The following is a 15618-nucleotide window of genomic DNA, read 5'->3' as shown; positions in this document are numbered from 1 at the left end:
ATTGCCAGCAAAATTAGCTGTTATTACTGTCACTGTTTAGTGATGGTTAGCTTGATAAAAAAAACGGCTGTAATCAAGACCTGGCGCATCTTTGCAAATTACAGATAATTGTAAACGTCCAGATTATGATAATAGCATCCTAATCCAGCCCGCGATGTAATTATTACGGAGTGTTACATCTGAAACTGTCCAGTAGGGCTCATTCAGCCATTATTCAGACCCTATTTTTGCACTGCAAATGGGTTGCTGAGTTGAAAATGTACGATTGTAATTTCGCGGGGCACTCAATGAGTAATGGTATAGGGAGAGAGAAACACAAAAGTGAAATGCGAACGGCAGCGATCAAATCAAACTCCGAAGGACAAAAGAGTGTTTGATTCCGAGGGAAGGAGAGGAGCGGGAATTAAGGAAGGAGCGAATCAGAGCTGCGCGGCGGTGCGGGGCCCGGGGGGAGCGGAGCGGGGCGCTGACGGGCTCCGGGGGGCGATGCGCGGGGCGGCGAGGCGAATCCCGGCCTCGCACTGCGGCTCTGCCCGATGCCCGCGGCCGGCTGCGGGTACCGCGCATCCCCTGCCAAGGTGCGGAGCTGCCTTCCGCTCTGCCCCGCATCCCCGTAGCAGCAGCAGGCGGAGGCCCTTAGGGAAATTAGCGCTCAACCTGCTAATTGTCATTAATTAAGCCCAAAGAGCCCGGCTAACAGGGCTACCTGCGGCTCGCGGGGTTCGCGCGTCGGAGTGGTTCCCTTTCGCCTCCCGATGCGCTTTTGTGAACCCCGGGGATTGTGGGCGCAGGGCCGCTCTGTGGCTGGAGGCTCCAATGGAGACCGGGGAGCTGCGGCTCTTGCAGCAGGGGGCTTTCCTTCGTGCGGGGATGGATGGGAGCGGTGCGAAGGAAAGGGGAGGTGTGGTCCAGGGGTAGCTCGAGTCCCGCAAAGGCGCCGTGTGGTGCGCACCGAGGTTGAGAGCAGAGGTTTCCCAGTGCGGAGGGTGGCTCCGCTGCCTGACGGGGGCCAGGAAGGGGATGCAGAGCTCGGGGAGTCCGCGCTCAGGCAGCCCCCCACCAGGAAGAGCGAAGGCAGAGGGCGGCTGGCTGCGGATCCGCACCTGGGAGGGAAAGTACGAGGCCGAGGGCTGGGAGCGGAGCGCGGCCCCGTGGGCAAGCGGACACCAGGGGAGGGCAGGGACTCGGCCCCCGCCGCCGTGTGAGCGGGCTTTGAGCGGAACAAAGGGCAACGCCGAGGATGGAACACAGGCTCTCCCACTCCCCAGCCCCCCCCCCCCCCCAAAAAAAAAGCAGAGTGGAAGGGCGGCTCCGTGCGAGCTCTACAGTTCTATTTCTACCGCCCCCGCCCGACCCCTCGGGCAGGTCACTGCCCCGCTGCGGGCGGCCACTCCGAGCGCTGGCAGTAAGAAGGGGGGGGGCGGGGGGTTCCCCTCCGCCCCGACTTTCCCGAAGCAACACATCTCCGTCCTACAGCCACCCCCACAACCACCTCAGTCTATCAATCGCGTGGCACGAATCACGGGAATCTGTAATCGCTGCCACATGCGCGGTGCCCCCGGGGCGGGCACGGAGAGGGGATGGAAGGGGGATGCAGCGGGCACGGAATGGGCACGGATGGGGAGAGAGGGAGAGAAGTGCCCGCGGAGCCGTTCTGCGGGTGGGGGGGAGACGGGGATGGGCGAAGGAGGCCGTTCCGTGCCTAGGGGGGCAGAGGTGGCTGGGATCCACTGGGGAGGTTTTTCCCTGGTGCCTATGGCTGTGTGTGTGTGTGTGTGTGTCTGACTGTGTGTGTGTCTGTGTGTGTCTGTGTCAGGCCCTGCGGCTCAGCCCTGGAGCCGCTCGGCACCCACAGGAATGCGGCTCCTCTCGGCTCCCCGAGCTGCCCCGGCTCCTCATGGAAGTGGCCGCCAGGAAAAGAGAAGGGCGGGGAAGAGAGAGCGAGAGGGGAAAAAAAAAAAAAAAAAAAGAAAAAAGAAAAAAAAAGAAAAAAAAAAAAAAAAGAAGAAAGAAAGGGGAAAAAAAATAAAGCAACAACAAAAAACCCCAACCCTCCCGAGCCAGCAATCAGCCGTGCCCAGAGAAAGCGTCAGACAAAGGACACTTCATCCCATCTCGTCCCATCCCCTTGCCGGGCTCTCTCCGGCCGCCGCCGGGCCTCGGGACAGGCGCCGGGCACGGGGCTGAAGGCACAGAGCACAGAGCACAGAGCACAGAGCACAGAGCACAGAGCACAGAGCACAGGGCGCAGCAGCGTCCCCGCAGGCGCTGAGCTGCGCATCTCGGGGGCAGAGGGGCAGCGGTCCGGCGCTGTGCGATTCCCACTCGGGGCCTCCGCCCGGGGCGCACTGCCGGCGCTCCCAGCGCTGCCGCCTCCCCCGGGCTCCCGGTAGGGGGGGAAGGAGCGAGAGCGGAGGGACCGGCCGGGAGGGACCGACCCGGGGCTGCCACCTCAGGAGCCGGGGGGAGAAAGCTCGGGGAAAGGAGAAGCTCCGGCTGCAGGTTCCAAACAGAATAATAAAAAGAATACTGCTAGACTAACGCTAAAAGAGGAGATGAAGAAAATGAAAAAGTCTGGTTTTTTTTGTCTTTTTTTCTTCATTTAATTTGATTTTTTGAAGGAGATGGAAGTTGGCTGAAGAGACAAAACCGAGCCGTTCCGCAGTCTCTCCCTAAATCCTAAAGCCGGGACCGCCCGCAGAGCCCGGGAACCGCTTGCCCCGCTGCACCGCTCCCGGCTCGCAGCCCCCCGGCCTTGCCACGCAGCCGCCCCCCAGCTGCGTGCCACGGGCCGGGCACAGCACGGCGGGGATCCTCCCTCGGCCCCTCCGCGCCCGGCATCACGAGATCTCCGCGCATCCCGGTGGTCCTCCACCTTTTTGCCGTCGCCGTCCCACCCCGCGGGGCCCGGGGATGTCCCGCACCGTGCGCACAGACACAGCGGGAGCCGCGAGAATCCCTGCGATGGAGGAACCCGCAGGAACACGGGGAGGAGGACCCTCCTTTTCCCCTTCTCTCCCCTCCAGCCCCCCCTCAGAGCCCCCCTCCGTCCACATCTGGCCTTTTTTTTCTTTCTTTCTTATTTTTCTTTTCAAAAGGGGTAATTTGGGAACGTTTTCTCGTGGTCGAAATAATTTTATTTTATTCAGAATATACAGTTTAATTCCTCTATCTACAATTATTTACAAGGGTTAAAATAACATTGACCAAAAAACAAAAACAAAAACAAAACCAAACCAAAACCAAGTCTCTGGAAAAGTTGAGGTCATCGATTTCAAGGCACCATTGACAGTGTCCACAGCTGAGCCGAAAAATGTCCGCACGGTATAAAAAAGGGTTCCTTTGAAATGCAATAAGTTACATGCACAAGCTTTACACATTTTAACCTTTTTTTTTCTTTTTCTTTTTTTTTTCGTTGTTGTTGTCGTTTGTTTGTTTCGTTTTCCCTTTCCAAATCCCCCATTCGCATTCCTTATTATTCCTTTAACAGTAAAACACAGAGGAGTCCGGGGAGAGGAATACAAAAGAAGCAGAAGGCTTCGGCCCTCAGTAGATCGTCCCGGAGGGCAGCGCCAATGGATGCTGTAGGGAGCCGTGAGGCTGCAGGTGGGAGCCGAGGGGGCTGGCGGCGGGGTACCAGGCCGAGGGGCTCTCCAGGTAGCTGCCGGGGGACGGGTTGGCGGCGGGCGGGTGCCCGTGCCCGTGGTGGCCGAGGGAACGTGACGAGCCCTGAGGTTCCCACACCGCTGGCGACTGTGGGGAGTTGCAGGCCATGGGGTCGCTGGAGCTGGGGCTGTGCTCCGGGGGCATCTCCCCGTTCTTCATGATCTTCTTGATCTTGGACCTTTTGTTCTGGAACCAGATTTTCACCTGCGAAAGGGGGAGAGAGGAGGGAAACCCACACGGTCAGGGCAGGGCGCTGACAACGGGGATCACTGCGGGACAACCCCCCCCCGTTCCGCCCGGCCCCGCAGCGCCCCGAGCCGCGTACCTGCGTCTGCGTGAGTCCCAGCGAGGCGGCCAGCTCGGCCCGCTCGGGCAGGGCGAGGTACTGGGTCTTCTGGAACCTCCTCTGCAACGCCGCCAGCTGAAAGCTGGAATAAATAGTCCGCGGTTTGCGCACTTTCTTTGGCTTGCCGTTCACCATCCTCACCTCGGGCTCCGCCACCTCCTTCTCTGCACGGGCGCAAGGGCGGGAGAGAGACACACACGCAGACGTTAAGGCGCGGGCCGGGCGGCGGCGCCGTCCCGACGGGCCCCCGCGGCTCCCCCCGGGCCGCCCGCGCCGAGGGGCCGCTCCCTCCCTGCCCGCCGGGCTCCCCGCGGGGAGGGCGCTGCGGGAGCCCCACGCGCGGCCCCAGCTCCCCGTGTGCCGTCGGGAGGGGAAGGGAAGGGCCCGGCCCGACAGCCCTCGCTCCTCCGCGCCGCTCCGGCACCGCACCGCTCCGCTACCGCACAGCGTCCCGAACCAAGCGCCGCGGCCGCTCTCGTCCCGAACCAAGCGCCGGGCGCTCGGCGTGCTCTCGTTATTTCCTTAGTTCTTTATCCCCTCCTATCCTCCTTTGTATTTTTTTCATATATCTTTTCTTACAAAGAAGCAACGAAGAGCGCTAAAATCGCGGCGCTCTCTGGCACAACCCCCCGGCCCCGCTCCGCTTCCCCCCCCTCTCCGAGCGGAGACGGCAGCTCTCCTCGGCTCCACAGCGCACCACGAGCCGGCCGCGCTCCCGTCCCGAGTGGGGGGAAGGCAGCAGCGGTGCCCTGGTGAGGCTGACGGACGGCCGCCTCTCTGCGGAGCCCTTTCCGACTGGGTTGGAGCTGGGAAAAGCGGACCCGGCTGCCACTTTTTAAAAACTTTCTTTCTATTAAATTTTTCAAAGGTTTCTTTATTATTATTATTATTATTATTATTATTATTATTATTATTATTCGTTGATTATTTTCTATCGTTTATTTATTATTTTCTTTTTCCTCGCGGCCGCGGAAGCCCCGTCCCCGAGTCCCTCACCCCTCTCTCACCTGGCTGCCCCGCGGAGCTTTGCCCGCGGCCGTAGGCGCCTCCGTACTGGTGGTAGGGGCTGCCGTAGCCGTAGTCCGCGTAGGCTTTGGCGGGGTAGGTGCCGGCGGAACCGTTCATGCCGTACTGATACTGGTAGGGGTTGAGCGCTTTGCCGTAGGAAGCCGAGGTAGGCGAGCAGTAGCCGTGCGGGGCCGCCCCCGTCGGGCTGTAGTAGTCGGAATCCGTAGCCGAGGACTCCGGTAAAGTGGGAGATTCCTGGGACGGGTGGTGCATGGCTGCGGAGCTCTGGAAAGGCGGCTGGAAGTCGGAGGACCTGATGTTGGGGACCCTTCTGTCAAACACTGCTGTCATAGCGCGGATCGCCGGGCTCTAGGCGGACATGGCCGGGGGAGGCGGCTCGGCGCGGCGGCTGCGGCAGACTGCTGGCTGGGGCGCAGCATAGGCTTGGTTAAATCCTTAATTGCGCTCTTACGCACAGCAGGGTGGATCGGGTTCCATTGGCCAGAGCAATCGGGAGCAGCGACACCCTAACTCGTCCAACTAGTTTAGCACAACAAAGCTTTGGCTTAAAAAAAAAAAAAAAAGAAAAAAAAAAAAGAAAAAAAAAGAAAGAGGGGGTGTGTGTGTGTGGGGGGGGGAAGTCCCATTCAAGCTCTTTTCAAGTGAATACCGACAGCAACGTCCTAACCGTACGGCGCTGACCGAACTGCTTCGAGATGGGGAACGACCCACGGAACCCCCCGGACCCCGTTGAATCCCCCGGTCCCCTCGCAGCGCAATCCTCGGGGGCCTGGGGGGGTCCCGTGGGGTTCTACGAGCGTTTTCGTGTTTATGAAAGTTCCCGGTTCGCACTGAAACACACGAAGAGGGGAGAGCGGGGGGGGGGGGAGGTGGGAGGAGGGGGGGGCTAAGCTGAGCGCTGTCATAAATTCCAGGGCACTGCACTCCGACACGTCCGGGCAGGACGGTGCCGTCTGAATGCGAGGAGGAGAGGAGCTGGGATTTGGGATTTGGGAACTGGAACGGCAGCACCAAAACTTTGCTCTTGTTCTATTCTGAGTCAAAGCAGAGGGAAATTTGTTCGGTATTCAAGTAAAAAGGGAACATTTCTCCAGATATAACCCCAACCCCCACCCCTCCAAATTACTTTATTAAGGCATCCCCAGCCGCTGCAGCCTCATCCGAGCCCGCACAGCCCCCCGTACTTGCGGCCTTTCAGCCCCCCGCTCCTCCCGGCCCGAACCCGATTTTCCTGACTTTCCGCTGTTTTTTTTCCCCAGCGGTTTTTATTTAACACATCCGGTGGGGAGAGCGCGTTTTCAGAAACAGCCGGCCCCTGCTTTCCTCCCCACAATGCCCGCTTTGTTCCCAGCACACGCTCCCCGCGCCCCGCCGGGGCCCCGCGCCCGCTGCTCCGTTTCGGGCCGGGTCGGACCGGGCCGGGCCGGGCCGGGGGGCCCCGCGCTCACCCGCTTCCAGTCCCGGAGCGCGGAGCGACGCGGTCGTGCCCGTGACAATAGCGCCACGCTGCGGCCGCGCGTGGGAGCGGCACCGCGCTACCTGCGGCCCCCCCGCCCCGCCGCCGCCGCCCGCCCCCTCCGGGCCCAGACTGAGCGGCGGCGGCGGGCGCGGAGCCGGGCGGCCCCGCCAGCGCTGTCCCCGCAGGGCACGGAGAGCGGAGCGCGGGAGCCGCCGCCGGACAACGCGGCGATTGTTCCCGCCCGCGCCGGGGAGATGCCGCGGAGGCGGCGCGGGGAAAGGCCGGGAGCGGGGCGCCGATCCCCGGCCCCGAGTGGAAGGGCTCGGAGCCCACCGCGGGACGGGGCCGGGCTGCGGGCGCCGTCCTCCCCCCCGGCACCGCCCTTCCCTTGGCGGCGTGGGAGCGCCCCGCGGCGCGGTGCCCCCCGCCTGGGAACCCGAGGGGTGCTCGGGAGCGTTTCCGTTCCCCGCGCCCCTCGGGGCTTTGTTTGCAGCCAACGAGCGAAATATTTCAGATGAAGCCTCTCAGACTTTTGGATGCAATCTTTCAATTGTTCAGAGCAAGAAATCTTTTACTTTCCGGAGAAAATATTCTAGCTCGGGCACAAAGTTTTTTTGCTGGAAACTGTATTTCCATGGAAATTGCTGGCAAAGAATGAAAGGAATTCCCCATCCCCCCCCTCCCCCTTAAAAAAAAAAGGGAAAAAAAAGAAAAAAAAACCCTCCGCAGTGGAAACATGGATTAACTCATGTTTTACAGCAGCAGAAAATGGAGATTTCCCAAGAACTTGGACAACGGAGGGCTTCCTTCCAGCACACCGCCCCGGGCTTCGTGCTCCGTACCCGGGGGACAGTTCCAAAGCGAGGGGCGAAGGGGCTCAATGTCCTCATGCCTTGCCTGAGGCTGGAAACAAATGCGGTCTGCTTCAAAGCAAGAATCTCGTGGCGTTTAGTGCGGGGAAGGGGCAGATGCACGCAGTGAAGAGGGGCAGTGAGTGCCCGAGTGTCGGAGGGCTGTGGTGAGAGGAGAGGATGCAGAAAAGGATTTGAGGGGTAAAATAAAGGAGAACTAGAAGCAGGGAGGAGAAATAAAGCTGGCAGAAAACCCAGGTAGAGCGCAGGACTTTCTGTTGGGGTTTCAGCAGCACTGCAGGGTCAGGACAGAAGGGGCACTCAGGTAGGATGGGATCTGTCGGGTTCCCGTGTTCCCCTTCCCTGCCCTGAAGGCACTTTCTGCCACCTGGGCATGGCTGCTGCTTGCTGTACGTGGTCTGGGCTCGCTGGGCTCAGCCTGCCCTGAACTTCATGCTGCACAGAGAAACCATGGCCTAGGAATCCCTAGTTCCAATGGAACCGGAATTTGCCCTTTAACAAACTCAGTGCAAGTTGTGTTTGTGACTGGCCCAAGACCTGACACGAGGAGCTCATGCTCCCACCTGCTTCCCCCAAATGGCAGTTCAGCTTGGCACATATAGACCCCTCTTTATAGGAAAGCCGACATTGTCTGGGCTGGGTGGCAAGGCGAGGTCCCTTCCCACCTCCAGCCTTTGTCTCACGCTGCGGGGTAAGGCCACTGACCTCCCTGAGACCGTGAAGGCCAGCAGGGAAGCTCCCAAGATGACGCTGGCACTGTCTGCCTTTCCAGAGCTGCTGTGGGGTGCTGGGGCTGCCCGACCTAGGCCTGGCATGGCCATGAAGGATGAGCAGAGGGGGACTGAGGTGCTGCCTGCAGCTCCGAGGCCTTCAGGAGGAAGGACTCCAGGAAATCCGGCATCCTGTGGGGCTGGACAGCTGGGCTGGGTGACTGCAATGATCTTTTCAGGCCTGAAAATTTATTGCGGCGGCTTTCAGCTCCAGGCAGTCTCAGGCAGTTACCCCTCGAGGAGGAGGAAGGCTGATTCATCTCGCTCTGCTTATTCTCGCCGCCTGTCACTTCTCCTTCAGCCATAACTCACTCCTCGGCCTCAGATAGGAGCAGGGCCGCTGCTCTGTGGGACTTCAGATGGTTAGATAAATCCCTTTGCATCCCGGTGCCGTAGGAATGCTTTCCCAGGTCACTGACATGCCCGTTAAAAGATGACTGATCAAAGCACCTGAGCTTCCCAGGGCTGCCATCCCCTTCGCTTTGCTGTCACTGGAGCAGAGCAGAGCGTGTTTGCTGGCAAAGGGAGTTTGAAAGGCCCACAGCTCATGGATCTTCCCTCGAAACCTTGAGAGTGAAGCTTACCGTTGTCACTTGGCTCTTTCCATAAGTCTCTAATGCTTTGTTATCCTGCAGAGGTCAACCAAACTTTTATCGTTCAGGCCTGGATGGAACTGGGGATGATGGCAGTGTTTGGCAAAGCTCTCGGGATGTTTAGTGCTAGATTCAAAGGCAATCAGCACAAATCGGGCAGCATTAAAGCATACAAATCGATGCAGTGATAAAACACAGCGGTGAGGCTGCTCAGGAGGCAAGTGTGAGAAGTGGCATTCGACAGTGAGCCAGGATACCTTGCAGGTTAAAGATCAAAACAGCAAAATCACACCTATTTTCATGCCTCTCCTACCCATTCTTTTTTTTTCTTTTTATTTTTTTAATAAGTGAATGGATACAAGACTTTCCCTGTGATTGCAGTTTCGGGGATGTATTATTTCATTTCATCTCCTTCCATGACTTGCCCATCCCTCACTGAAATTCGTGCTGCCATAATCCGAATGCTGGCCCCTCAGGCAGCACAGGGAGCCTTCCTTTCTGCCTGCAGCTGGGAGCAGCCCTGCAGGGACACTGCCTGTCAGCCCGGTGCTCAGCGCAGTGCTGGTGCTGCCTGCTCCAGGGGCTCAGGGAGGGCACTGCCATAGCCATAAGCACAGCGGAAAAGACTTTCCTTTCTCTTCTCTCCCTGCCTGAATTACATCTTTGTCCCTGCGAGAGGCCCTGCTGGAAGAAACATCAGGATGCTCTGCTTTAACACTCGTTTTACATTCTTGTGAAGATGCTCATTTATTGGAAAAATGGAGGTTATTTTCTTCTTCAGCTCAGATTTCTTCATCACGATGCTCTCTAGCTGGTGGCTGAAAAATAGCTCTTGGGGCTGTGTCATTTGTGCTTCTGTGAGCCTGCTAGTTCTTTTATTATTAGGAAAATGCCTTGGCATGGGACAGAGAAATAAGGTGTTTTTCTTAAGAATCACTCCCTATTTTAAGGCAGGCAAGTACTGTGCAGTAAAATACCACCTGGACGAACACCTACAGCAGGATTTTCATCAAAGACCTTTAGCTGAAAATGCATTTGGATAAGGAATAGGACACATTTTATCTCCTTTTTCTTTCTCCTTACTAAAAGGGTAAGTCAACCTTTGGAAAAAACAAAGGGTTATGGTGGCTTCTTCTTGACACGTACTTTCTCATGGAGACGGGCTGCTCTTCCAGGTCAGGTCTCTGGAGCAAGCACATAGTGGAAGAACAACACAGAAATTAGTAAATAAGGTTGAAAGGCTTATTTAGAGCAAATGACTACTGTGCTCCTTTCTGGCCTTCAAATCTGTGTAGTTTTTAGTAATGTTTTCACCAGTTTTATTACAGAATGCACTTTTCTGTTTCTCATGTTCTGCCACAAGAAGCAATCGTGGTTAATGTGACATCGCTCTGCTGCAGACTCCCTCAGTCACAGTGGGCATGTGATGATGCCCGTGTTTGGTTTTGGTACCTGCCATCTCTCGAATGGCTGTTGGTGAACCCTTGGGCTCTTTATGGGTGAAAAGAAGGTGGGGAACCTGCCTGGTGGTGAGAGTTGCCTGTCATGACCCGCAGGTCTCCTCCAGGTTCCATTGAAGACAACAGAACTGCTGGCTTCAGCAGGCTGTTTCTCCCAGGCTGTCCTGGGCTTTGCTGCAGTGTTACACAAGGGCCAGCAATTCCCCTTTCTGACTTTGGAAGAGCAGTTAGATAACATGCAGCAGTTACGAAGGGAGGCAGTCAGCTTACAACAATTCTGGGCAACACAATGAGGGTTCTGGGCCGAGTGAAAGGAGGACACAGCGTGATCCAAGGGTGTGCTGGTGCCAGCGTGAGGCTTCCCAGCTGCATTCAGCAGAACTTCAGGAGCCCTTTTTGTTTTAAAAAAATACTGGTATAAAAACCAGACACTTCTAAGGCCAAAGTGGCCAGGATGCCAGTAGTGTTACCTTCCACAGGGCTTTAGGGGAGAGAGCTGTATGGTTCTGTGGGCAGTTTGCACTGAGGATCCCTTCTGAAGCCTGGTGCTTCTTTTGGTGCACTATTGGTGGTGGAGAGTAGCTTGGAAGGGAGCAGAGCTCCTCGCTGGGTGCTCAGCATCACTAGGGACTTATGGAAGTCAAAATAAAAGTGACAGTCACAAACATCGCTCATTTTGTGTTCATTACCATAGAATCGTAGAATGATGGAATGGTTTGAGTTGGAGGGGATCATTAAGATCATCTTGTTCTGACCTCCCAATAGACCAGATTGCTCAAAACCCCAACCAGCCTGGCCTTGAATGCTTCTAGGGAAGGGGCATCACAACCTTGCCGGGCATCCTGTTCTCACCCTCACAGTAATGAATTTCTTCCTAATATCTAGTCTGAGTGATTCCATTATAGTGCTGTTTACTCATCCAATATAAGCCCGACGCTCTCGGCAAATACAGTGTGTGTGCTCCGAATTTATTCTTTGCAAAGCAGAATTTACACACCACAGAAGAAAACACTTCAGCCTCATTTGAATAGGAAATAAAAGGGATTGCATTGCTCTATTTTTTTGTAAGCTGAAAAAAAAAACCAACAACAAATAAAAGGCATTGTCCTCTTTCAGAGTTCAGATTTCATTTTCTTCAAATGAAGTCGTGGTGGTTAGATTTACAAAACCTCTATTCTGTGTTATTTTCACAGATCTGCACATTTCCTATCTTTAAAGAGTTTGCAGAGTCAGAGAGGAAACAATAGGAACGAAAATCTTTGAGCCAGAAGCTCCAAGCTGGCATGAAAGCGGCAGGAACAAGAGTTGAACACTCCTTAATGCCAGCGCAACCACCGATCTGTTTCTAAATCCCCTTTTCTCTGAAATCCTGTGCTTTATTTATCATGGCACAACAGAGCGCAAGGCAGAAAACGCACTTCTGAAGATTTCCTTGGACTCTTTAAAGCTACATCTGAAGACACATAAACTATAATAGAAAACACACACGCGGAATTATGATTGTGTTTTACATTTTGGCATTTTTGCAAACTTCCATAATTATGTCATTTTAGAACATTAAAACAAACAGTAAGGAAATAGAAAATACTTCTTCCACAGCTGTGTTTACTACCTTAAATGTGTTCTTTTTTTTTTTCCTCAACTAGGCAACCAGTCTGAGATAAGAGGTTTCCCTGCTGTGTAACACAGCATAATCAGGAGCACGCACAGTACCCACCTGGAGTATTCCAACTACAAGAGCAGTGGAAAATTAAAGCAAGAGAATGGAATAGTCAATAGCTTTTTCCAGTGAGACACATTTGACATAGTAATAGACTTACTTTTAAAATATATGAATGTGCAGAAGACCTCTGAGCATTCATTTAAGTGAAAATCTTGTTTATAGAAGGAAAACTATAGTGTTCAACCTTCCCTAAACAAATCCAGGTTTTAATTGAAAGGCTTTAAAATGCATTTAGCCATAATGCAAAGCATTATTTTGCACTTTCTTTACTGCTTTTGGGAGCAAATTTCACACAAGTGAAAGCTTAATAATTTATTCCAGTCAAATGAATGGATTTTGTCGGAACCGCAAATATCTGAAAGATGTTATCTAGTCAAGATCCACACCAACTTCAAGGGTTTCTTGAGGAGGTTTGATCTGCTCGAATGTCTTCTTAGAAAGGAGTTAAAGTTTTTTTTTTTTTTCCCAGCACCGTTTTTAGAGCGGAGTCACGTTAAAAATTCATTGTAGAAAAATCTCTTTCACTTGAACTTGTTGATGCGGCTTTCAATTTTCAGCCATTGGTGCTAAGGAGTCACTATTTTTAAAGCAGTTTGGGCAGCTTGGGGAGGGTTTTGTTTCAATGGAAGGTCTAATGGATCTTTAAACAACAACTTTTTCACCATCACTCAGTATTTATTCAGAGCGTTGCAGAAATTAGCAACAGTGATGGTTACTTTTTAAATCATATAAAACATACATTTTTCTTGACTTGAATTAGATGCCGTGCTTTGGCTTTGACTTTTCTTTAAGGTCTTCAGTTCTGTGCAAAGGAAATGTAAAACACTTTACAATTGCAGAAGGAAAATGTGTTTTGAGACATTGGTATTGAATTTTTAGACTTCCAGGGTGTTTTGTCTCATAAGCAGTTAAAGAAAAATCCTCTCCGTTGAAGTCATGGAATATCTTACAGTAACCGAGTTTATAGGTTTTGTTAAAAGACAACTTTGTATGAAAACAACTCATCTGAACACACTTTGTTATTCAAACTTGGCACTGGAGAAGAGAGTGTGAGCCCCTAAAGCAGATAGGAGATTTCAGAAATTCCTCTAATCAGCTGCAACGTTAGGCAATGAGAAGGTTGTACCCTTGAGCATCAATGTAGGCCATTACAGCTCAGTAAATTTCATTAACACGGAGTGCAGCTCACCTAATTTTGTCACCTGAAAGTCAGGTCCCAGCTCTGAGCGCAGACCCTCTGCTCCCATGACTGAGATGGAGAAAGATGGATATGTTGAGGGGAATCACAGTATCATAGAATCACCAAGGCTGGAAAAGACCTTCAAGATCATCCGGTCTAACCATCCACCTATCACCAATAGTTTCCACTCAACCATGTCCCTCAGTACAACATCTAAATGCTTCTTGAACACCTCCAGGTTTGGTGACTCCACCTCCTCCTTGAGTAGCTCGTTGCAGAGCCTGACACACAGTTTTGGAGAAGCTTTTCCAAATGTCCAACCTGAATTTCCCCTGGCACAACTTGAGGCCGTTCCTTCTGGTCCTATCACTATTTACATGAGAGAAGAGACCAACCTCCATCTCACCACAACCTCCTTTCAGGCAGTTGTAGAAAGCTCTAAGGTCTCATTCTCCAAACTAAACAATACCAGCTCCCTCAGCTGCTCCTCATAAGGACTTGTGCTTTCCTGGGAGAGGCATCATGAAGCAGCTGCATCACTGTGTGTCTACTGCTGATACCAAGAACATGGTCAACTGTTTAGGATGCCCGTGGATGCTGGTGTAAATACAGTCTGAATGCTAACATTGTGGCTGCATTCCTGCCAACTATTTAATTTGGATGTGACCAGCTGCAAAATACAGATCCTTTCTCAAAGGGCATTGGAGATTTTTGGGACTTGATACCACCACAAAGTAGAACGAGTAGACAGGGGGATGGACCTTAACTCTTTATTTGGGAGAGTGTGACAGCACTGTGGTGTTTATTTCCTCAGGGAAGATGACCAAATGAGGGATTTTCTTCTTCCTTCTCTCAAAGGAGCAATGCCCGTTTATTTACGTGAACATAGAAACAATCCTTCCTATTCCATTTTGGAAGAAACGTGGAGTTGTGACTACTTAAAAACCACTTTCTACCACACAAAGCACCGTTCTACTCACAGAGATATTTATAGAGGAAATTAACACAACTTCTTGATAAATCCGTTGGATTAAAAAGCAATGTGGCTGGCAAACGCAGGTTCCCTTTTAAGCTGTTTGAGCATTTCTGTCATAACAAATATTGTCCCCAAATGGTGGCACCCTTTCCTCTAGCAAATTTTTGAGCGATGCTGGAACACACTCTGCTATGATTCCCTTTCATTTCTGACATCGTTATGTCATTTTGTGGATTTGTGCTGACAGCATTTCATTTCGACATCATTATAGCATCTCAGCTGACTTTCCACACTGAGCACACCAAGAGAGTTTTGTGACGAGACTATACTAAGAACAGGTAGAATAAATAGGTTATTAACACTATTGAAAAAAAGAAATTACTCAGCTGAAGAGAATTGCTGAATGTGAACACAAGTGGGGTTCCTGCTTAATTTTTTTGCAAACTTTGATTTTCTTCTTTTTCTAATAGCCAAAAGATTGAGGATGAATTAAAGCTAGCCTTGAGCTGGGAAGTGCAGAGCATGCCATGACAGAGGGGAAGAATGTGAGGTAAAACAAGAAAAGCAAGCAAACAAAGTTGTGAATTAATCTCTCTCTTTTTATGCCTCCCTGGCATATGCCCTCCATATCTTACAGATCCACCGCCTCACAAAGCCAGGATGTGCAGCAAGTGCTCTGCATAGATGTTAGGAAGAATTCCTTCTCAGAAAGTGTGGTGATGCATTGGAATAGGCTGCACAGGGAGGTGGTGGAATCACCATTCCTGGATGTGTTCAAGAGACCTGTTGATGTAACACCAAGTGTTTATTGGACGCGATGGGGATGGGTTGATGGTTGGACTAGGTGATCTTAGTGGTCTTTTCCAACCTTAATTCTGTGATTCTATCTCTGAAGGATCACTGGGTGCGCAGGCTCCTGAGAGGTTATGATGCCAGTCCCACCTGAGATGCTCTTGCAGAGAAATCCTGGGCTGTACCAAAATGCTCAGAGTTCAGAAAGTATCTGTAAGGCCACACTTCCATCATGGAGATGCTTTAATCATACCATTACATTTAAATTATATCATCACATACTAGTTTTGTTCATTTCCTTGTTTTTGGTTTTGTTTTGTTTATTTTTGGAACATTTGTGTTGGTGAGGATGTCCAAGGCATACTTAAGAAATAAAATAGGTCAGCATCGTTCCATGTCATTTTAAACTAATGATCCTGTGTTGGCTACTGCATTTGGTGCAACAAGTAAGGTCAGTCATTTCTTCAAAGACCTTTTGCAGGACTGTTCTAGTGTCTGTATTGTGTAAGTACCATACCAATCTTAGTAACATTTTTCCTAGGGTGAAATGAGATAATGAATAGCACTACCTCCCCTGTCTGAGATGGAAAGATGAGCAGAGGAGACTTGCTGGAGGCCAGATGCACGTCGGCTCCTTGGGCTCCCACACCCATCCCACTGGGGCACTCACTGCCGTCTGCTCTTTGTGAGTGTCCTTGGGCAAAGAGAAAACATCTTCCTCTTTGGGTTTGTGTGTATGTTTGATGTCACCA

General features: G+C 52.4%; 1 protein-coding gene across 1 annotated transcript; it reads right to left on the bottom strand.

Annotated features, from left to right (window-relative positions):
- Positions 1-3118: 3118 nt before the first annotated feature.
- DLX5 (distal-less homeobox 5) lies at positions 3119-5575 on the bottom strand. Its single transcript, XM_072329386.1, has 3 exons — positions 5020-5575; positions 3992-4176; positions 3119-3870 (listed from the first exon to the last, which is right to left on the bottom strand). The coding sequence occupies exons 1-3, from the start codon at positions 5369-5371 to the stop codon at positions 3547-3549; spliced, it is 861 nt and encodes a 286-aa protein (XP_072185487.1). The 5' UTR covers positions 5372-5575; the 3' UTR covers positions 3119-3546.
- Positions 5576-15618: the final 10043 nt, after the last annotated feature.

This window comes from Excalfactoria chinensis, chromosome 2, assembly GCF_039878825.1.
Source record: "Excalfactoria chinensis isolate bCotChi1 chromosome 2, bCotChi1.hap2, whole genome shotgun sequence".
Taxonomy (NCBI): domain Eukaryota; kingdom Metazoa; phylum Chordata; class Aves; order Galliformes; family Phasianidae; genus Excalfactoria; species Excalfactoria chinensis.
This window is presented reverse-complemented; position numbering and strand designations above follow the sequence as displayed.

Coding starts and splice junctions, on each gene's coding strand:
- DLX5 (XM_072329386.1), bottom strand. CDS start 5,371: ATGACAGCAGTGTTTGACAGAAGGGTCCCCAACATCAGGTCCTCCGAC. Junction 4,177..5,019: donor AAGCTCCGCGGGGCAGCCAG/GTGAGAGAGGGG, acceptor GCGCCCGTGCAG/AGAAGGAGGTGGCGGAGCCC. Junction 3,871..3,991: donor TGGGACTCACGCAGACGCAG/GTACGCGGCTCG, acceptor CCCCTTTCGCAG/GTGAAAATCTGGTTCCAGAA.